This window comes from Rhinolophus hipposideros (assembly GCF_964194185.1).
Source record: "Rhinolophus hipposideros genome assembly, chromosome: 5".
NCBI lineage: Eukaryota > Metazoa > Chordata > Mammalia > Chiroptera > Rhinolophidae > Rhinolophus > Rhinolophus hipposideros.
This window is the reverse complement of record NC_138051.1, coordinates 49281075-49305306: the sequence shown is the minus strand read 5'-3', so window position 1 is coordinate 49305306 and position 24232 is coordinate 49281075. Positions and strand designations below refer to the sequence as shown.

Genomic DNA, 24232 nt, shown 5'->3' with positions numbered 1-24232 from the left:
CTGGGCTACTCAGGAAAGGCGGGTTTTTCAGGTGTATGCCTGTGCGTGTGTGCGTGCGTGCAAGCGTGTGTTCTCACTTATGGGTATGTGATGCACATATTGACTCCTCACTCCTCTAGTGACTCAGCAGAGGAATTACTGCTCTCCCTCCATTTCCAAAGGTAGAGGAATAATAGGAGAGCTCTAAGTTTCTTATTCCTCCTGTTCCTCAGAAGCAGAGATCCATTTCTGGTTGTTAGAATAAGTATTTTTGTGTACACTTTTCATGTATAGTAGTCTAAAGGTGATGTAAACTTAGTTTCGCCTTCAGATTATTATTATGCACACCCACTAATATATACATTCCAGGTGAAGGAGGTGGTGGCTGAACTGAGTGTGTATGTACCCGGGGCATATTTTATTCCTGCGTTTATCAGGTATCTGTTGAGTGCCGTTTGTTTCTGTGGTGCTATGCCAGGAATACAAAGATGACAAGACCCAAACCCCGTCCTGTGGGTAGGATCAAAAAGTAGATCAGAAAACAATGAAGCAAATATGACACTCCAAGATCCTGGCAGTATGAAAGGATTCTGTAGTTCTACTTGGGAAAATCAGGTGCACCCTCCAAGAGAAGTGAACATGGTCTGCAGGAGTTGGCTTTTAAAATTTGTGTGCTGTCATCTTGTTTAGTAACTCTTTATTAAGAGTGATTAGAAAATTAAACAAAAGCCTTTCTGTTTTTTAAAAAACGTAGCCTTTTTGGAAATTTATTTTTTAATTTACAGTAAAACTTACTTTTTTGTGTCCATAGTTCTCTGAGTTTTGACATATGCGTAGTCATGTAGCCATAACTACAATCAGGATACAGAATAGTTTCATCACCCCAAAACGTTCTCTCATGCTGCCCATGTAATCATATTCTCCCCTCCCCTAACTTCTAACAGCCACTATATCTGTATTTTCCAGAATGTCATATAAATAAAATTATATAGTTATGTAGCCTTTTGGGTCATGCTTCTTTCACTTAGAATAATGCATTTGAGATTTATCTGTGTCGTTGAATGTAACAATAGCTTGTTCCTTTTCATTGCTGAGTAGTATTCCATTGTATAGATTTACTACAGTTTATTCATTGATCAGTTGAACGACATTTGGGTTGTTTACTGTTTGGGGCTATTATGCATAAAACTTTCATAAACTTTCTTTTACAGATTTTTGTATGAACATAAGTTTTCGTTTCTATTGAGTAAATATTTAAAGATGAGAATATAGCAAGTGCATATAGTAAGTGTATGTTTAACTTCATGAACTGCTGCCAAGTTATTTTCCAAAGTGACTGTACAATTTGAATTCCCACCAGCAGTGTATGAGAGTTTCAGGTACTTCACATCTTCACCAGCACTTGGTATTTTTAGTGTTTTTTGTTTTTGTCTTTTTTCATTTCAGCGATTTTTATACGTGTGTAGTGGTGTCTCTTTGCTGATCATCTTTTCATGTGTTTAGTTACTATCCATATATCGTCTTTGGTAAAATAGGTATATATGTTTTTTTTAGCTAAAATCTTTTGCCCCCTTTTTAATTTGTTTTTTTCTAATTATTGCATTTTGAGAGGTTTTTTTCAAATATATTCTGTATACAAATCCTTTGTCAGATACATGATTTGCAAGTTTTTTTCTCCCAGTTTTTGGATGTCTTTTTACTCTTTTAACAGTGTCTTGTTTGTTTGCTTTTCAAGAGCAGAAGTTTTTTTGTTTTATTTTGATAAAGTCTATCAATTTTTTTTTGTCTTTTATGGATTGTACTTCTGGTGTCATAGTTAAGAACTCTTTGCCTAACCTAAGGTCACAAAGATATTTTTGTTTCCTTGTAAAAGTTTTATAGTTTTATGTTTCCCATTTAGGTCTGTGACCCATTTTAAAGTTAATTTTTATATAAAGTATAGGTCAAGATGAATTTTTATATATGGATGTTCAGTTGTTCAAGCACAATTTGTTGAAAAGACCATCCTTTTTCTGTTGAATTGCTTTTGCAAGTTTGTAAAAAATCAGTTGACATGTTTATATTGGTTTATATCTGTACTTTTTCTTCTGTTCCTTTGATTTGTGTGTCCTTTTGCCAATACCATGCTTCCTTGATTACTGTGGCTTTATCATAATTCTTGAAATTATCATATGTCTTTAAGTTAAGCAGTGTGAGTCCTCCAATTTTGTTCTTCTTTTTCAAAATTGCTTTGGCTTTTCTAGTTCATTTGCCTAACCATTACTATTTTATAATGGGATGTAGCTTTTTCTTCTGTGTATAAGGATAGGCTTGGCCTGGGTAAAATTGCCTGTCTAGTCTTCTACCACTACTTTTTTCCATTTGATTTGTGCCCAACCTTCTTAAAATGTACTGACTACTTAATATATTCATGCTGCTTTCTGGATCAAGGATTCCCTTCTCCAGACTTGTCCCAGGCCCTTTAGATCAAGAAGAATATAACCATCCTCATCCTTTTTCACAGGCTTGGTATCTGCTGGCTAATGTAAGTCTCTAAGTCCCAGCACATTCACGTGCTTTATAACACAGGTTCATGCACAGAGAGAAGTATGTCATTGCCTCCTTGTGTACTGGAATTCAAACATACAAAAATTATAATGATGCTGAAAATATTTCGTGTAATAAAATTTGGGCTGATTTTAAGCCCTTTATTGTCTCTAAGTCTTATAGTTTCACACCAAGCACATTCCCGTCATAACTAGTTGTGAGTTAATTTCATTTTGGTAGACATTTGATGATGGGCAGTTATGTATAAAGCACTGTAATGTAACTTCTAGGCCCATTGAAACTACTGCTAATTCCTGGCTCGTGAGCTCCTTGCATATTTTAGGAGACAGGTGCCACTTGTTCTTTTTTTGAGCCTATGCATTAGAAGGTGTGCTGGAAGGTAGAAAAGTAGGAAAAACTTACCAAAAAGAGTTCTCTGTTTAACAGTTAAGCCTCAGCCTTAGTAAGTTTACCATTGAAAAGTATGTGTAGTTCGGAACCTATCATTAAGGATTAAGATCATCCCTTTTGGGTTATTTTTACGGCTACAATGGCTGTAGCTAGACCAATCTCTATTAGATCCATAAGCCCTGTGATACCAAATTAGAAAATGGGTCAGGACACACTGAACTGTGGCTTTGGGAATGTTCTTTAGACCTGGAAGGCATGGCAGTGATTGCTGAGAAGAGCACTACCATTTTGTGTATGAGGACACAGAGCCAAAGAGAGCTTGCTGTTGACAGAGCATAAAGCTCATTTACAACAGAGCGTGGAAAGAATACAGGTCCCTGGTCTCAGTCCAGTCCTGTTTCTCAGTTTCCTCTGCTTTGTGCACTACAGCTGAGGTCTGCTTGTTCCCCAGCTCAGGAGCCGTGGTGTGGGGCTCAAGAACACTCAGGCCTGTAACCATATTCCCTCCTCAGAAGAGCCTGCGGGGTGATGGCACAACCTCAAGGGAGATTGTGACCCACCAAGATTGCACATTCATGTCAGTGAGTGAGGGAGCCAAGACCTGACTCAAGGAGTTTTCTTTGCGCCACAGTGACCTCTGTGTCAGCAATGTAGCTACCAAGAGTACAACGTATGCTGCTGGAGTAATAGCACCATGGAAGGGACCTGGGAGATCATAAAGCTCATTCAACCTTCCACCTAAACTGGAAATCATTTACCGTATTTTTAAGGTGAAAAACAAGCAGCAATTTTTCCATTGATTTTGATTATTAACAAATGTTTATTACACATTTATGGTAGCTACCTACATATTCATTCATTTATTCAGTCAACCAATAAACAAAATTTCCTGCCTCTGTCTTGCGTCTCTGCTAAAGCAGTTATCCTTTTCTGTAACTGAAAACTGTTTTGAATTAATTCTTTGAACTGTTCTTAAGTTTTCCAAAGAAGGAAAATGTCTTTGTTTAAATGTTTGCTTTTTTCATAGTCATATGGGCTCATATCTTATTACTTCACTCTTTTCATATCAACATTGGCCAGCACCAACCTATTAAGCCTAGCCTTGTCATCAAGCGCAAGCTCTTAACAGCCTGCAAAAGTTTTGGTTGGCCTGTTCACATTTTATTAAGAATAAAAGAAGTTGTAAGAATGGAACTCTCCAGTTGAGCGATCATGAGAAGAAGGTTGTCAGTACAATTTTGTATCATTTTTTTAAACTTATTAATAGTGTATCACAAGCTTTCCCCCATGTAATAACATAGTCATTTTAAAGGCTGGTGAAACTCCATTAATTGCAGGTATAATAGCTTCCCTAGGCATCTTTTTTGTTATACATTAACCTTTTCTGATATTGTACTGCCAACAGCAATGCGTAACATGTTTGTTGCCCTGCACTCTTGGTACACTTGCCACTAAGTGCTGGCCAAATTGATTCCACCTCCCAAATGTCTCTCGATTATCTCCATAGCCGGTCATTCCTCCAGGTCAGGTCACCATTATTTTCCCAAAATGTCTGCCAGAGACAAAGAAATAAGGAAATGTGGGGAAGAGAGTGTGAGAGAAAGGGATGGAGGACGGAGAGAGGGAAGAAATTGAGGGAGTGAGAGGACTGTGTTAGACGCTGCACAACACAAAGTCCATGGCTTTCGTTTTCTCTCTCAGATGAAAATTGATTGGCAAGTATCGGATACATACACATATGCCAGGCATCCCTACAGGGGCACACTGGACATTACAGTGTCGATAAATGCTGGTAAAAACAAGATCTTAAATGGTGAAAAGTGAAAAAGGATGTGTGGGAGAGGTAGATTTTCAGTCAGTTTCAGTTGAGTTCCGTCCCTGGATTCAGGATCCTGGCGGAGTCAGCAGCCTCTTCTTTGTTCATTGAGGATGACTGAGTGTCATCCTCAGGTGAGGACGATGGCTTCTTTCTCCAGATGTTTCCTGGTCAGGCCCAGCAGATGAAGTCTGTTTTCTGTGCCCCATTCCAAGTTGTATGATAGTAACCCCAAACGTTGGGCATACCTTTCTCTGCCCCTGTTTTTCCCACTGGAAGTCTTGTTAAAACTTTCAAAAGTTTTAGCCAGCAGCCCAAATGCGTCTCCCTCTCCCTTCCGTCCTCCTTTGTATAAGCATGTGTCTGAGTCCTGATGGCTTGCCTAATTTGAAAGTCAGGCAGTCCTGAATTCTGATACTGGCTCCCCATCTGAAGTGGTCAGCTGCTTTTGAACTAAACTCATGAGCACTACTACTTTGTCTCTTAAAATGAAATTAGTTTCCAGGAGGCTTCTGAGTCCTGCATATAAATATACCTGTGGCTCTTCTGTTTCTTGCCTCCCCATTCCCCTGCCCCAGCAGAAGTAAAGAATTAGGTGGATGGAGTCATTCCAGAAGACAGAAAAGAGACAGACTGAATGTTAGCTTGGTCTGGGATCTGTACTACTTTTTACGATAGGGAAGGTATGAGTATGTTTATAGTCAGAGAGAAAGAAACTAGTAATGAGGGAGTGGTGCAAGAGAATGGGGATAATAAATGGAATAAAGGTCCAGAGAAGGTAATCAGAGGTGGGATTAAGAGTGCCAGGAGAGGGTTAATCTTGGCACAAGTTGGAATGGTTACTTCTTCCTCAGAACCAGGAGTGAAGGAAAAGTAGCTAGGTGGAGAGGGAGAGATTTTTAGGTAGTAAGGAAGAAAATTATGTCCAATAAAATAATAGAAATAGCTAAAGTCAAGTGCACTATGAGAAGTGCTTTATATGCATTACCTTATGTAATCCATAAAAACCCTTTTAAGAACCCTATTTTACATAACAAAATGTTTAGAAAGAGTAATTTGCTCAGGTTTATACAGTATGGAGTTATATAGCCAAAATTATGTTAATCTTAGGGAGATAAGAGGCAGAGTTCTCTGTTGCACATAGGAGGTAGGTAGTGATGTGGTTCATTGAATTCACTCAAGAAACGTTTATTGAGTGCCTGTTGTATGCAGGGCACTGTTCCTTTGCCTGGAAAACACCAGACAAATAAGACATGTTCTCTGAACTCGAGTAATTTACAATCTAGGGTAAAAATGGTTGTGGACTTGAATACATTGGAAAGTTAGAGAATTCCTGAAACCAGTTATTAATAAAAGAATTATTGAATAGCAATGAGTAGCCCAGCGCGCAGGAGGGGACTTGAAGAGTTTTGTGTGTGTCACTCTTTCCAGGCAATTGAGTTTGGGCAGTACCAAGTTTGGTATTAGGCAGAACAGGGTTGACAAAATATCAAAGAAGCAAAGAACTCTCAGGTGTCATTAAAGATGTCTTCTAATATGGATACAATAGGAATATACTGGAAAATAGTCTGTGGAAATTTTGCATATAGGATCTATTTCTGAAAGTCCCTAGCTCCCAGTTTAGAAAGTTTTTAGCCTTTATTTTGTTTATATTTATTTGGATACATAGTTTGATCTAAATATTTCCTTTGAAAAGCAAGGTATACCTCTTAGCACCTAGTTGTCAGAATAGCTTCAGATTAAAGCAGGATACTAAATTTACTAGAAGTCAGATAATAAGTCACTTATAAAATTAATATTGTATACTTGGTGCACCTGAAGAAAAATACATTATTTTTTGAAACACATACTTTTTTTCCTGTAAAATAACTTTTTAAAATGTACAAAGTAGCTTTTTGCCTAGTCTTAAAGATATAACAAGTTTTCATCTTCTCTTTGAAACTTGTACCTTGGTTGATTTTTACCTCAGTAGGTAAAGCATCAGTTACCCTGATTATTTGCTTGAATGATGGATCGGGTCTCTCGATTTACTTCCTTTTCAGCTTTGGGTTGGTTTTTAAAGTGAATTAGACCTGATGAGGTAAAAAGTTACTACTATGTTTTGACAATGCATGACAAATGCATGATTTGAAAGAGCAGAGTCATAGAAATAAACCTTAAGCTAATATACACACACATACTCCATGATGGACGCTGAAATTATGGACATTCAAAAGTCTGAGATAGAAATCTCCGTTTTCTTGATGAGTTACTTATGTAGTTCCCTAAAGCTATTGATTAGTGACTTGGTTTGTGGAAACAGCCCAGAGGTGCTGGAACGTGACTACTGGCCATGTTCCCCTGCCATTTAGGACTCCCTAAGGAGGGGGTGTGGCAGTAGTAACTGATGAGGTCCTGACCAGCTGAGGCCTTCAGAACCCCCTGGCTGATCCACAGTGTGTTAGGGCCACCTGTGTAAATCCTGCATCAAGCTTCTGACGAAAGTATTTTCTGTTTAGTGAAAGAACATCTTAAATGAAATTTACAAAAGAAGGTGATGTTTTTCACACATTAGGGAATAGTCTGTGAGCTTATTTTTAATTATTAGATGGGTCATTTCAGATTGTGCATTCATCATTTTTAGTTGGTTTTAAAATCAACGTGTATCAACCGTTTCTTCATTGCAACCTTTTAGAAGCATGGATGACACGTTAGTTTAATATTGTAGTCATACATTTCGAGTGTAGAAACGCATATATGCTGCTTTCTGATCAAATAAAAGTTTGGAGAACATTCTCCTCTTTGATCCTCCCCCCCCCAACTATAAATCATAGAAACAACTGATTAAGTAGACAGGTGAAAAGGAGGAAGTCGCAAATAAAATAGGCACTTACATTTATTGTGTTTGCAAGGTTGTTTTTGAGAACGACGCATGTTTCTTAAGACCTTGTTTCTTGCCTGTTTTATAGAGCGCTGGCCTCTTAACAGCATAGCTTTAATGACTTCTTGTGGACTCCTTAGCACTGGCTGTGGAGGGAAGAAAGGGGTCAGGTTTCACAAGGAGGCTGTAGACTTGTAAAATCAGACCTAACTGGCAGAAACAAAGTCCACATCAAGGAGAAAGCCGAGATTTGCATAAGGACTCGAGATGGTTTGTCATTTAAACAAGTGTAAAATGTTTCAATAATGCTGAAAATACTTTGTGAACTAGTTTTAGGAGGATCTAACATTCACTCTAAAGGAAGCATTCATTTACTCAGCTTAATGCTCCATTTCAAAAAGTAGAAAAACAAATACTTGCTGGGAAACAAAGTTTAAGACTAGTATGATATAGATATTCATATCTGTAATACTTTTCTAAAGTTTCTAAATTTTGATGTAAAATTTTATGTAATTTATCTTTTCTATTAAAAAGTGTTTTTTATTCCGACGTTCTTATAATTTTCAGATTTTGAGGGCACTGGTTGGGGAGAGTCAAGCATCCACAGACCATTGGTGATGTCTACCCAAAGAATGAGAAGTTCAAAGTACTAAAAAGGAGGCAGATAACAATTAAGGATGAGGAATTTTGTCAGGTAGAACAACAGTAGAAAATTTATGAAGACAAGCTCTTCAGCCCGTGTCCCATCTAGATACATAAAATATATTTTAAAATGTCATTACATTTTCTTAATTATGCATATTGTAGGAAAAAATAAGATAAAAAAAATCATAATTCTATTACTAGAGATTTGAACTTAATTATCTATCTTCCTGTAATTTATCCCTTATAATTTCTTCATTGAAGGAGATTTTTATCCTCTTCAAATAATTTATCTATGCACATTAATAGTGGGAAAATTATTTCTGTTTCTTGGCATTTTATGTACCTTTATGTAAAAGCTACGTAGTGTGGCTTAGTGGAAAAGAAGAGAAAAATTGTAAATCTTAGGCTACCTCTGCCTCTGTTAGAACTTTAAAGTTTATTTTTGTTGCTTAGTGGTCACTGACATCCTTTATTTGCCTTTCTTTAAGTCATCATTCCAAAAGTAAAAGCAGTGTATTTATAACAAGACATCCTATTACTATTACCACCTGTAGCCCCACTAGAAGTTTACTAGGTGCCAAGCAGTGCCTGAGTAGTACATGCTCATTATCATACTCTGTATGTTTGTGTGTGTTCACATATGTATATGTAATTCAATATTATTGTAAGATCCTTATAAAATATTAACATCCCCGTTTTACTGAAGAATATGGAGGCTTAAGTAAATTCTCAAGGGCACATAGCACATGAATGCAAAGCTGTGATTCTTACCCAGATCTATAAGATTTTAACATCTACATGCTTAACCACAAGGTTATACTGCTGTACCATCTCCCTGTGTCCACCCAAATTATGCGCTGTATTGTACTGGGTCTTATTTCTGGGTTTTCTTTAGACCACCTAAGGCTAAAATTTTGCCTTAGTCTTAATATCCTTTACCTCAGTTTTCTAATGCCTTAACTTCTGTCATCAAGAAGTGAGAATAAATTAAAATTGGAAAAACAGTAAACGCGATTCCTCCTAAGCTCATTCCAACAGAGCCTCAGAAGTGAAAAAATTCTTTTCTCTGCTAATTTTACATGACACATTGCTACTTTTTTAGGCCCGTATTATAAAAACTCAAGAACATCTTTCTTTAAACCTTAATGACAGCCTAACATCTGAACCATTGGTTAAAAAAACAGGAGGAATAGATATTTGAAAGTGTTTATATTATTAATCCATGGCCTAATTTTATAGTTTTCCCGTTCTTCCTTAACCAATTTCTTCTCACTCTGATGAAATGAGAGTCCGTAAGGTGATTCACCAGTCCATCTGCTCTCTTCTCCTGTGTTCTCTGCTCCAGCACCATACTGTCCACGAGCCTTCCATTTATGTATATCAGCCAGAAATCTCAGAACTGTTTCAGTTCTTCCTGCTATTTCCCTTGAACACGTCACGACCAACTCCTGCTGGTCAGTGTACAACATCTCTTATATGTGCTCTCCCTTCCACTCTGTCTTTTCTGTCACTCAAACCCACAGCTGGTCTCTTATCCATTGTTCTGGTAGCCTCTTAAATGGTTTCCCTATCTCTAAGCACTCTCTTTCTAGGTACTTGGCTTTCTGATGATCAAATGTATGTGGGCTTAGATCTATAATAATAAAGGAATAGCTCATGTTCTCATTAGGTAAACTATTTTTAAATAGATTTGTTTCTTAAAAGAATATTTGATTCCTCAATAAATTTTAGACTGAAGTAGTATAATTCAATTTATATGCATCTCCATCTTTAACAGTGTATGTGTGTATATTAGCTTAAAGTTTATTTCTATGATGCTGGTCTTTCAAGTCATGCTTTTTTGTCTACTGCGTCCCTAGAAATAGAGATACTCTTGCTTGAGAGCCATAACTTCAAAATCCTAGTATGCAGGAGTTTAAAGGTGTTACTCTCTTTTGGAAATTCAAGAATTTAACACATATTCTTACCCAGCTAGAAAGCCAAAACTTATCCCTGAGCAGTAGAATTGCTTGGAAGTAGAACCAGTAATTTTTATGTTCCACAAAAAGTTTGGGGATCTCAAACTTTTACTCATGAGAGAATTCACCTAGGGTCTCTGGAGATTGCCTGAATTCAGATCCCAGCCTCACCACTTCCTAGCTGCAGAACCTTGAGCAAGTTGCTTAATCTCCTCGCACCTCAGTTTCCTGAACTGAAAATTGGGGTGATAATAGTTGTGAGGGTTAAATAACCTAGAAGATGTAATGCACGTAAAGCGCTGCCTGGCAAGAAAATATGTTAAACTATTGTTATTTCTGTCATTATAACCTCTGTTACATGCTTTCATAATGCTCAGTGTTTTTCCTTCAGAGCATTTATTACAGATTGAAGTTATATACTTGTATAGTAATTTAGTTAAATCCTTTTCTCCATCCCAAGCAGAGACTCCTGAGGGTAGAGCCTCTCTTTGTTTTGGTCATCATTTGATCCTTGGCACCTAGAATGTGCTAGGTACTAAATAAGTATTTGTTAAATGAACTTCAAAGAGATTACTTTAGTCTAAAATTTTTCTCAAATAAGTGTGATTAAAATCCTTTTCTGGATTGAGGATATAGTTAATCTGGCACATTATTTTATGAGTAATTGCATGATTCGAAGCCTGAAGTGTAGGTTAACTACATACTAAATGAATGATGTGATTATACAGATAATGGGCTTGATATCTCCTTTGTGTCATAGTTATAATATTTATCTTTAACAGCAGAGATATTCACTGTTCTTTTTAATATAGTTACTTAATATTGAATATTTAAATACTGTTGCATGCTTACCATATAAACAGTTTGGTTTGGAGTAATTGATGCCAAACTACTCCCCCCCCAAAAAAAACTAGCCAACAAATCTATTTATTGGGAATGTATCCAGCCAAAAAGAGTTAAAAATATAGAGTTGGCATAAAGAAAGCTATTTATTGCTTTTGACATAGCAAGGATATATACATTTAATTTTTCTAATAATTAGGCTAAGCAGTTTAAAGATTTAGAAGGAGTGTTGCTAAGGCATAATGCTTTTTGACAGCATTTGAAATTGGAACCACATTTTTTGTAAGATTATTCCTTTGTTGATTTTAGCAGTAATGGATTGACTTACAGAGCCTTTGAATTAATAGTTGGAAGCCGCTTGTGAGTCAAATGCAGCTATATCAAACACTGGTGCATGTCTGAAGGTGTTTTTGAAGTCGTGAAGAGAAAATGAGAGCAGGGAGAACAGATAAGAGACTTTTATAGTGGATCCAGTGAGAAATGTTGGGACAGGGACACAGGAGTGAATTGACATATGTTTAGGAGTTAAAATCAGTGGAAACAGGTGATTGAATGAAGAGAGTGCAGAAGGAGTCAATAGTGTCTCGCTCAGGGGAGGAATGGTTGAGTTGCATAATGGTGTGTGACAAACTGAAGCAGAGATATAGGCTTGGAGGAAAGAAGATGATTTCAATTTTGACATGATGGGTTATAAGTGCATTTTATAAATTCCGGGTGAAGATGCCCAATAGACAGTTGGAACCATGAGTAGGAAGCTCTGGGAATGGGGATCTAAGCTGGAGATATATTGGGGGGATTCAGCAGCAACAGATGGGTATAGCTGAAAACTGAAAGTGGTCATGACACTTCTTTGCTCAAAAAATTTCAGTGATATCTTAATTTGTACCATGGTACAAATCTGCTTTATCTCTACTCTCCTTCTACTTTTCCATGAACCCTTAATCTAAAATATTCTACAATAGTTAGTCCAGGCTGTTTTGTTACAATCCTGTAAACACAGGCTATACATTTCTTACTCCTGTGTTTGCTTTCATGTTATTGCCTTCATATCATTCCTGTTTCCCCCTTTTATTTAACTAACGCCAATGAATTCTTCAAAACTCAATTCAAAACCAATCCCTATAAATGGTTTTACCATTTATGTCTAATCTGTCTGCATTGATATCCTTCTCATTTGAAACAGAGTAGTATCTGAAGTTTGTACCACAAAATTTGGTATGTAATTACGTACCATTACTAATTGTTTGTTTTGTTTCTGTTATGTTAATTTTTTTCTCCAAATAGTTCGTAAGTTTCTTGAGAACTTAGTTAGAATTGCATTCTGAGAAAGACCAAATTCCTTGAGCTGGGCGACTCACTGCCCAATGGTTTTTTTCAACATTATTCTCTAAATTATCCTTGTGCTAGTTACGTTGGGTTGGTCTTAACATCTGGGCAGGAGTTCAAGTCTGATAAATAATATGTAGCATAATGTTATTTCCAAGTATATCATAATAGTACATATACTTATTCTGAATTTGTCAAACTTTATCTTATAGCTATTTCTGCATTTGAAGTTCAGCCAATTTCTACTGAAGTCCAAGAAGGTGGAATTGCTAGATTTGCATGCAAGATTTCATCAAACCCTCCTGCAGTCATAACATGGGAATTAAATCGGACAACTCTACCTGTAACTATGGACAGGTAAATGCAGCTGTTATCTTTGCAGATGATACAGCAGTAATGAAGACGTCATCATGAGGCCATATAGGAGAATGACCATTATGGAGCTCCTTTTCATTTACAGTGGCAATAATCAATTTCTTAAAGATGTTTCACATTCAGGCAAAGAATTAGATACTTGGGACATAATTCCCGTTTTTTGTTCCAGATCAGAATTCACACATCCTATCTTACTGCTTTGTTCCTTTTCTCAGGTATCTTTTCCAACCATGGGAGCACCTGAGTATGTGGATTGCAGCCCAAGGATTTGGGAAACCAAATTCCACCTTCACTGCTGGCAATAGCAGTGCTGGTGTAACAGTCTCCCATGTATGCCCTGTTAGCTGCCCATTTCCATCTGTACTTTCCACTTCTCTATCTCCTCTTTACTATACATGCACACACACACACATGCCTAAGACTCGTAAGGATCAGGAACTGGTAGTAACTTCAAAAGGTTTGATTTCTGTCCTAATGAGTAGCAGAATTCATAAGAAGTCAAAAATTATTTGGTAAAGTGGTAAGACATTGAGATGGAAGAATTTATTCAAGAAAGTGATTTAAAAACAACAACAACAACAAACTAGCATTGTACCTTGGAGAATACATTGATATTAATAGGCAAAAAGTTAGGAGTTTGAAGAAAATCATGGTAAGCTCTTGGCCATCAGTTAGATACATATCTAAGCTATAGTATTAAATGAGACTGTGTAAAATTAGACTGATACATTTCAGAAACCACACACTGCATAATTATGTTAGAGAGCTATAGTGACCCAAATGGAAATAACTGAATCAAACTAATACTTTAAAAGGAATGCATTTAGTACTTTAAAAAGGTTGAGTATATGAAATCTTATCATATACTGTATGTTAAAATAAAATATCAGATCTACAAAGAGATTAATCATCTTTCCTCTCATAACAGGATAACTGCCCTACCAACAGGAGTATTGCAGATCTATGATGTTGGCCAAAGGGATGCTGGAAATTATCGTTGTGTTGCTGCTACTGTAGCCCACAGACGTAAAAGTATGGAGGCCTCTCTAACCGTGATTTCAGGTACCACACAGAAGTTGTTTTTTCAGGTTCTATTGGCCCAGCTATTAATTTTTCTTCTTGGCTATCATAGTATGCCATAAAAGTAGTACTTTAATTTCATTTAAATTATTGTAATCTACTTGGAAAGTAGTCCTTTTTATGTGTTAAGCAACTCTTCTTTCACAGGATAACTTGATTTAGATTATGTTAGTGTCGGCATCTATAAGAAAGATTGAATTTGTTGGTAAATATTTCACTATTGTTTTTAAAATATAAAATACATAAAAAGTACAAAAAAGAGAATAACAATCATCTATTTCCACCAGAATTGTCCATTGTCAATAAAGAGATAATGTGTTTCCAGTTTGGTATTTTTTTGTTTGTTGTTTTAAGAAAAATCATAATTTGCATTTGTAAAAATAATGCATGCTTATTATAAAGAGTAATGTCTACAAAAGTAAAAAAAGCATACATAAAATTTTTTACATTAAACAATGTAAAAAAGTACAAATATAAATTATAAAATATCCCCAATTCCAGTACCCAGAAATTATCATTGTTAACATTAAGTGAACATAATTTTATGTATTTTGTCATACAGGAATATAGTTGGAAGGAAAACTAGATAGAGAAATGAATATGAGAAAGAAATGCATGTTTTATTAAGATGTAATTATACATAGATGCTAGTTTTTATTTTGAAATAATTTACCTGAATATAGTGGAAGAAAACTTGTACTAAAGAGATGTTAAACTTCACATGAATGTTTACACTTCACAAAAGAGATTACTTCCCTAAAGACCCTTTAAGGTTAAAAAGTTTTTTGAAAAAAACTAAGAGACTGAAATTATAAATATTTTTAATGCTTTGTTTTAATTTTAAGTGGTATTGACTAGCTTTCTGATATGAAAGATAAAAACAAAAGCACTCTCATACTTCTTCCCTTCTTCCCACTTACCCATGAATTCTTGATAAGATTAGTGAAAGTATTAACTTCAATTAACTTCAATTTGAACTTCAATTAAAAATGAAACAACCTAAATGTTTATCACCTGATAAATGGATAAATAAAATGTTCTATTTATGTAATTAAATATTATTCTATTATTCAGTAAAAAGAAATGAAGTACTGATACATGCTACAACATGGATGAACCTTGAAAACATTATGCCAAATTAAAAGAAGTCCATCACAAAAGACCATATAATGTATGGTTCCTTTTTAATGAAATGTCTAAATTGGTAAATCCAGAGAGACAGAAGAAAGTAGATTAGAGGTTGCCAGGCTATGGAGAGAGGAGATTGAGGAGTGACTGCTAATGGGTATGGGGTTTCTCTTTAGGGTGATGAAAATGTTCTAAAATTAATTGTAGTAATAATTGCACAGCTCTGAAAACACTAAGAACTATTGAATTATACTCTTCAAATGACTGAATTATGTGTTATGTGAGTTATAGCACAATTAAATTGTTTTAAAAAAGAAAAAAGTGAATAACTTAATAGATAATTTCACTCATTTCACTAATTATATTTTATTTATAATGATTTATTTTTATATTCTGCCTTTTCCTCCCCAAAGCTAAGGAGTCTAAATCCTTCTACACACCAACCATTATAGCAGGTCCACAGAACATCACAACATCTCTTCATCAGACTGTTATTTTAGAATGCATGGCCACAGGAAATCCCAAACCAATCATTTCTTGGAGCCGTCTTGGTAAGTCTTCTCCGGGAAAAAAAAAAAGTCTTTTCCTTTAACTTTGTTCATTCTAGTGAAACTAATGAAATGTTTATTTTATATGCAAAACACATGTTTGGCAATTAAGTGGCTTTTAACTTTTTGCCATTTCAGTGTGTAGAGAAAAGGTTTTACCATAGAGAATTTTATACTTTTTATGATAGGATTGTTTGGGGAGTGATTTTTTTTTTTAACCTAATTTTAGATGATAATGTTACATTGTTTTAACTGAAGTGTTCTATTTGAAATAGATCACAAATCCATTGATGTCTTTAATACTCGGGTCCTTGGAAATGGTAATCTCATGATATCTGATGTCAAGCTGCAGCATGCTGGAGTATATGTTTGTCGGGCCACTACCCCAGGCACACGCAACTTTACAGTTGCCATGGCAACTTTAACTGTATTAGGTATGTTTTCTTTCATTCTGCAATCAGGAGAATCTTACATTTTAACATTTACTGTTTTATCTCGTTCATAGCTTATTTCTACGTTGATATGAAGTGTCATAATCTAATGAATTATAGGAAAAAAAAATTCTGTGTCAAAATATAACTATTATTCTGAAGTCACCCTCCTGTTTGCCTGCATATTCCTTCTTATTTAAGCTTCCCTCTTATCTCCTTCTCACCTAGCCACATATCCGTATACCCATTCGCTAATCTAAAATTTTATTTTGTTAATTGTCTACCTGCTGTGTATTGTGCTTAGTTTAGTAGCTTTATGGTACACACATTTTTAGAGTGTTTATATAGATGGTCCCAAGAGGGAAAACCTGGGAGGGGGGAATGGACGTCTAACTGAGCAATGCACGGAAAAGGCATCTGGATAGATATATGTAGTGTGTGTAGACAGGAGGCTCAGAATGGGACTTGGTCAGTGGCTGTGCTCTTCCTTGACTCCTTGTATCATTCCTGTTGGGACCACAGACATTTTTTTTTTCCTTGTCTCTTTAAAAATAGCTCCTCCTTTATTTGTCGAATGGCCAGAAAGTTTAACGAGACCTCGAGCTGGCACTGCTCGATTTGTATGTCAGGCAGAAGGAATCCCCTCACCCAAAATGTCATGGTTGAAAAACGGAAGAAAGATACATTCAAATGGTAGAATTAAAATGTACAACAGGTAAGCTATGCCATTTTGCTACCGTTTTCAGAAGATATAATAATGGCTTTAGTAATTTTTATGTGAAATGGTTATATCAAGTACTTTAGTTATCTTGGTATTTTAAACTAAACTAAAATAAATAAGAAATTAACCTAAATTTATAACATCAGCATGCCACGTATCCTTTTATATGTGGATCATGGAAATGGTTAGTTATAGTAAAGTGGATATTGGACAGTTCCCCAGACTCGGGTTCTACATAGTCCTGGTAAACCACTAGATAAGTTATTAGCAATCGTATTCATCTTTAGGGGTCTCAGTTCCTTCTACCATAAATAAGGAAATCAGGAGGAAATAATTGATTTTCTAAGAATTCCTCCACAGTTCAAACTTAATGATTTGAAGAACTTTTATTAGTATAAATATGAATCTTCTTGTAACATTCTTATTTATGTTGCACAAAACTTTAAAAATTGTTGTTGGACCTGAGTTTTGTGTAACAGTGTAATATTATGTAAATTAGATGCTATTGTGAAGTAGTATCGTTTCTTAATAAAAGCCGGCTTTTTAAAAAGAGATGAAGCTGTCATATGAAGCAAACAGTATTTGTGTATCACAAGCATTTACGTAGGTAGACTCAGAAAATAAAAAGTAATTTTAAGTAATTCATATAGCTTTTTCAGTAGGGCAGTTATACATTTTTTTTTGCTTGTAATAATTTTCGTCATTTAAAATGAAAGTACGCTTAGCAATAATTTTTTATTTTAACACCATTCTTAGACCTTTTCATAGAAATAAATAATTTCTTTTCCTTTCCTCAGTAAATTGGTAATTAACCAGATTATTCCTGAAGATGATGCTATTTATCAGTGCATGGCTGAGAACAGCCAAGGATCTATTTTATCTAGAGCCAGACTGACCGTAGTGATGTCAGAGGACAGACCCAGCGCTCCTTATAATGTGCATGCCGAAACCATGTCAAGTTCAGCCATCCTTTTAGCTTGGGACAGGCCGCTTTATAATTCGGACAAAGTCATCGCTTATTCCGTACACTACATGAAAGCAGAAGGTAAGCAATGTGAGGAGTGTTTATTTTTAAGTGCCACTGGCTAGTATCAAGGATTTGTTTTCAGTACGAATGATGTCTTACATAATCTACAAAATGTTTTTGAAATTCTATGGTATTTATCTCTTTTAATAAAGTAATCTATCACCTGTGTATCTATTTTTTCTGAATTTTGTATTGTTGTATACTTTGTGTATATGAGTATAGTTTAAGATTTTTCTATTTGGAAATAAGTACTCTCTCTGCCAGGTCAAGTATAGAGTGTTGTACTTATGAATTTCATTCCAGCAAAGATACAAATTCCTTAACTAAGACTTAATATGCCAATTTAAGTATGCAGCTATAGGACCACTAGTATAATTGCTTAATAAAATAATGTAGTGAACTATAGTCACTGTAGCATGTTATTTTTAAGGGGGTAAGTAAAGATTAGCAAATTCCCCATACATTTGATTTTGTATATTTTTAATGTTTACTGAAATCATATAGAACTCTCTGAAAATTAAACAAGACATTATTGATATCTTATTTATTATGTAAAAGTAGAAATCAGATCTGTCTTCAAGTTTTTATTCAGAACTATTAGTTCCATTTCTGGAATCTTTTTTATCCTTATATGTCCGTTTGGCAAAAATTTTAGAGGAAAAGGAAAAACTACTTATAAATCCTAGAGAGTTCTCTGTTGATTTTTCCATAGAAACCATATTAGAGGTTTATAGATTATAGTTCTATACATAAACAACCTAACTCTTTTGCAGTAGACATTAAAAGCAAATTCAAACACCCAAAGAATGGTGATGTAATAAAATGTAGAAACAGGTGGTTTGTTGTTGTTTTTTGTACTTTGAAGTTGTATACTGAAAAGGAATATTTTGAATTTAAATCAGGGGTCATGGTAGCAAGAAGAATGAAAATCTGATAACTGAGCATGTTGGAGTATGTTAATTCCCTTTTTAGTGATTTAGGAAGGTAAAAGGAATGCTGGTTTTGGTGGAGACCACTCTTGTTCCCTATTATGGTTGTTTCATTAGAGCCTCCACATGTGGCTCAGTGGTCTATTCAGGGATGGAACAAGGCTTTTTAATTCGAACTTAAGGACCTTGTTTGGTAGGTCAGAAATTGTACTATGCAATTCCTAATTAACGGGCCATTAGCCAGTCTGTTGTGAAATGCCTGTAATCTTGTCTAATTAAAATGCTATCAAGTTAATTCAGAAATGTGGGAAAACTTAATAGTGGAATTTGCCTTCTGTTTTGTTTATAAATCCAGCGTGAGGAGAAGGGGCTCTGTCCTTAGAGAGTTTTGATTAAGTTGACGTGCATTTACTGTGAATTGTTCACAAAGCACAGCAGCCACCAGTGCTCTTTTTCCACTTTACAGGTTTGGTCTGTAGGAATTAAATTCCACAAAGACAAATCCTCTTCTGTACCTTGCCATGCATATTTTAATTAACAATTGCTGAGAATTTTTTTCCTCTTTGAAAAAAAAAACTCATTGTGTGACGAAGTGTTTTGAAGCACATTCTGTGCCTCCCAGTTCTTTTGCTTTCAACACAAATAAAAGAACAACTTGTGTCAGTCAAATTTAATAGAATCTCTAGGGGCAAAATGAGATCTTTTGCAGGACAACTTTTGGTTTGGTTTGTTTCTATAAAGAGTAGAGCCATTACATTCCCTACTGTTTCTCCATTTATGTTTAAAAGAAAAAAGAAACCATGAGTTTAAGCAAGTAAAATTTACAGTTCTGAATTATAGTATTCTGTAGTGTTAAGCTCTGTTGTGTTACTGCTGTGCATTGTCTCTGCTGTGGGTTTTGACTAGATGTTAAGTGAAGTTTAGAGATTAATTATTTTCAGCTTGATTTATTCTGGAAAAACTCAAACTAGCCACTTGTAGCAAGACATGGTTACTTTTAGAAAATAAAAACCTTCCTCTTCACATTTTTTAGAGGATCACAAAAGGTAACTGATAGAAAGTAGACTCAAGGACCAATACAGTGAGAGAAAATGGTCTTGTGAATTTTATTTTGACTATTCATATTTTTAAACACTGACTCTTTACTGTAGGTTTAAATAATGAAGAGTATCAAGTAGTCATCGGAAATGACACAACTCACTATATTATTGATGACTTAGAACCTGCCAGCAATTATACTTTTTACATTGTGGCATATATGCCAATGGGAGCCAGCCAAATGTCTGACCACGTGACACAGAATACTTTAGAGGATGGTAAGAAAACATGATTCTAGTTCCTTTAAGTATAAACATTAATATGCTTAATTCATTTCCATAAGTTAACGTGTTATGGTAACCAGCAGGCTAGTTTGCTTTTCAAATCTGACTCTTGCTTTTTGACAGTAACATGATAACGATAAAGATAACTTTTATTTATAATTCATAAAATAATCTTAATAAAATTCTTATATTGTCGTCGTATTTCTTCAAGGGTCTTAGTTTAAATTGTAAATACATTGCAGTTTTTATGTTTTTTGTTGTTGTTGTTACCGAGTAGATTCTCTAGGCATGAATAAATACAATGACAGTTACACATTGAGTATATATAATGAATGGAGATCAGAGGTCTGAGACTTCTGAAACTGAGAGTTCATGAAGTTTAGTACCTGTCATTTAAAAAATTTTTTATAAAATCAGATAGCAGTTAGTTTATTTTTAGATACAACATGCCTATTCTACTTAAGGAGGAAAATAATACTTGTTCAGTTTGTTGCCTGACCATGGGTTGGAAACTGAGTTGTGCACACCTCCCTATACTCTTATAGTGATGGGAAATTAAATCCATTAAGATAGTCCTGGAGAACTGATTCTGACTCTCATCTCTCTCTCTTTCTCCAAGGGCTCTGGAAGGCCCATGTTTATACCCTGCAGTGTGAAAAGAGAATTATTTAACATGTGCTTAATTATATTATTCTCTCTTTACAAATGTTTTCTCGTCCTCAAGAAATGATCCACCCATACTTTTCAAAATATTTTTATAGAAGTGATTCCTAAATCTTTTTTTTTTGTTCATTTGGTCCTGTATTTCTTACTTATATCTCTGTAATGACTCTTAGATGTTTATAAATTCATAGTTTGATTAAATGAAAAAATTATCATTGATCTGGATACGGAATTCTAAATTTCAGTTTTCATTTAAGAGTCTGTCCCATTTTAGAGGGAGCCATAGTATAATATGGCATTTCTAGTTATCTCATTGTATTTGATAACCTCTGACATGCATACCTAAGGTAAAACACAGGTTACGGGTTAGTGTGTTTTGTGATTTTGCTTTTTTGGTGTGTGTGTGTGTGTGTGTGTGTGTGTGTGTGTGTGTGTGTGTAAGGTATATTCACCTCCCCCATATCCTTGAAGAAAATGAATCTAAGCATAGCAAGGTAATTGTTAAAACTTTCCAATTCCAGTTAAATTGTGATCTGAAAGTTGTTGTTTTTTTTTAAACCTTTCTTTACTCTGCAACATTTTTATTTAATGAAATTTCTTTTTGTTTTCTGAATAACATATAGACCTCAGACATTGCTATTCAAATTTCTGCACAAGTTTCTCCCCATTTCCTAAGCTCATACTTCTCAAAGTGAGAGGTGTGTGTCTCCCAAGGTGCACTGCAGTGAACAGCCAATACAACTAATACTTGTGGAGCGCTTATCCCTGCCTATTCTCAAAACATTCCCTCCATTGTCTAATTTAATCCCTACATAACCCTGTGATAGAAGAATTATTGTTCTATAAGAGATTGTAGAGTATAGGGGACAAGAATGCGGGCTGTGTGTGGTGTGCTTAAATATGCTCCTTCACTTACAAGCTATGTGACCTTGGGCAAGTGATTTGACCTCTTTGTACTTCAGTTTCCTCATCTATAAAGTGGGAATGGGAATGGTACTTCTTTCATTGGGTTTTTTTTTCTTCCTGAGAATTATGAGTTTATACCCATAAAGGACTCAGAAATGCTTAATAAATTGATTTTCCCCTTTTCCACCTATTTTCATTCATTCCACAAATACTTATTCAGTATTTGCTATGTATGTGTTAGTCAATATTTAGTAGTGAACAAGAGGCAAAAAAATTGTTTCTGACCTCACGACGACGCTTACTTTCTAGTGGGAGAGGGGGCAGAGGAACAATAACCATGACAGATAATCATGCTAGATGGTGATAAGTGTGGAGGAAAAGAAAAGGAGCAGGGAAAGGGAGTATAAAATGTTGGGAGGGTTTGAGACTTTAGACAGTCAACAAAGAAGGGCTCGCTGAGTAGGTGACATTTGAATGAAGACCTGAAGGAAATGAAGATGAGGGAGCTGGCTAGGCAGATGGTGGGGAAGTGCATTCTAGGCAGAGGAAATGGAAATTGCTAAGGGCCGAAGCACAGGTGTGACTGTGGGGGGAGAGGATGGAACAAGTGGAAAGCAGTAGGAGATGACGCAGAGAATGAATGAGAGCTGACCACATACTCGTAAGTAGAAAGGGCTGTTTATAAAACCACAATGAGGACTTTGGCTTTTACTTTGAAATGGGAGCTATTTTGAGTAGAAGAGTGACAGTATCTGATTTGCATTTTAATAACAAATGTGTTGAGAATTGATGGTAGGGACAAGGCCCAAGCAGGGAAATCTCTTAGGAGGCCACTGCAATGAGATACGGGCTAGCGGTAATGGTGACAGGGACCAAGGGGATAGCGGTGGAAGTCGCAGCCACACAGGATTGAATGTGGAGTGTGTTTGGAGGCGTCAAGGATGACACCAAGAGTTTTGGCTTGAGCAGTTAGACAAATAATTGCCATTAACTGAAATAGGAAAGACTGTGGAAGGAGCTGTTATTATTATCCCCATATTGTATATGAAGAAACACGGAGAAGTTAATTTGGCCATGATCACACGGAGTAGTAAGTGGGAGAACAAGGACTCAAACATACAGAGGCTAACTCTAGAACCTATCTTAACTCAATATGACACTGCCTCTCACTATACTTAACTCATTTTCCTGGAGTGCCAGTTGTATTAAAATTATTTAGAGGAAAAACATTGTTTTTATATTAAACACCACATATTATAATTGAGAATACAAAATTCACACCAATTTTTACGATACCACTCTTATACTTCAAAATACTATCTGCCAGGTTATAACCCTGGTGTCCTAAGCTTCCCCACTGTTGTATAATTCTCTCTCCTTTGTTTCTAAGGCATTTTGTTGGGAGTATTTGAGAAGTTTTCTCATATTTTGATGAGTAATAAGTAATCTCATATTCATACCAAACAACGCCAGCAGTAATGACAGCCTTACTTTTTTTGGTCCCTGTCTATGCTTGGTCCTCCCTCATTATTTTTCCTTCTTTTTTCTGGTTTGTACTCTGAAAATCTCTTTTAGGGTTGAAAGTATCTCTTCCGATATTACGTGTTGCTGTTAAGAGAATTCAATAAATACTCGTTTGCTGATTGACAATTTTGATTCTAGATATTTATAAACAACCTGTTTTCTTACATACCTAGTTCCCCTGAGACCTCCTGAAATTAGTTTGACAAGTCGAAGTCCCACTGATATCCTCATCTCCTGGCTGCCAATCCCAGCCAAATATCGGAGGGGCCAAGTGGTGCTCTATCGTCTGTCCTTCCGCCTGAGCACTGAGAATTCCATTCAAGTTCTGGAGCTCCCGGGGACCACGCATGAGTACCTTTTAAAGGGCCTGAAGCCCGATAGTGTCTACCTGGTTCGGATTACTGCTGCCACCAGAGTGGGACTGGGAGAGTCATCAGTATGGACTTCACATAGGACACCCAAAGCTACAAGCGTGCAAGGTAAATTTCTAAGGATGACTGAGGAAGAATACACTATATTTATAATTTGAATTATTTTTTTCTTATTTAAATTTATATTTTTAAATTTTGTTTTATGAATAAAAGTATTCTATAGATCATGGACCTAACTGAAAAAAATTTTAAACTTTTTATTGAGTAGTCCCTTTCTGCATAGGACTCATTAGTGTGTAAAACTTTTGGTTATTCTATTAGTTTGCTTAGCAAATCCTTTATGGACAGATTAGTCCAAATCAAACTGAATTATCAAAAGTTACATCTCCATTATATATACACATACACATGTACTATTAATAGAGACCTAATTAATGTTATTGCCATATATTTTTTAAAACATCAGTTTAATAGAAAGCTCATAAGACTGGAAAGTTCTCGACCTTCCTCTTTTACTAATGTGGAATGTCACATGACTGCTTTTGTTGTTGTTAATTGATTAATAATAATGCCTATTCTATCACAGAGGAATATGGGATGGTCAAAGTTAGAGAGTACTTATTGCCTCTTTGAAAAAATATACAAATATAGATATTATTTTGTTCTGATTTATATGCCTTAGTCTTTTTAGGTAGTATTTTGTATATTTAATGCTGTCTCAAATTTTAATGTCATTGTGAATTTTGAAATTTAGGTCGAAGTAGAATTGTTGGAATTGAACTTTTTTGCAACTGTTGGTTTAAGACAGAGATATACATTCTCCTGTGTTGTCATGTGAGTTAT

At 35.4% G+C, this 24232-nt stretch overlaps 1 protein-coding gene across 1 annotated transcript in view; it reads left to right on the top strand.

Annotated features, from left to right (window-relative positions):
- The window catches only part of PRTG (protogenin), a gene marked incomplete at its 5' end in the record, with an annotated part of 112302 nt that overhangs the window by 32315 nt on the left and 55755 nt on the right, over window positions 1-24232 (top strand). The window contains 8 exons of the mRNA XM_081048967.1: window positions 12577-12721; window positions 13668-13801; window positions 15361-15498; window positions 15771-15929; window positions 16482-16641; window positions 17445-17692; window positions 19755-19919; window positions 23192-23497. Of these exons, the coding sequence (XP_080905093.1) occupies window positions 12577-12721; window positions 13668-13801; window positions 15361-15498; window positions 15771-15929; window positions 16482-16641; window positions 17445-17692; window positions 19755-19919; window positions 23192-23497 (1455 nt within the window). The remainder of the gene's footprint in view (window positions 1-12576; window positions 12722-13667; window positions 13802-15360; window positions 15499-15770; window positions 15930-16481; window positions 16642-17444; window positions 17693-19754; window positions 19920-23191; window positions 23498-24232) is intronic.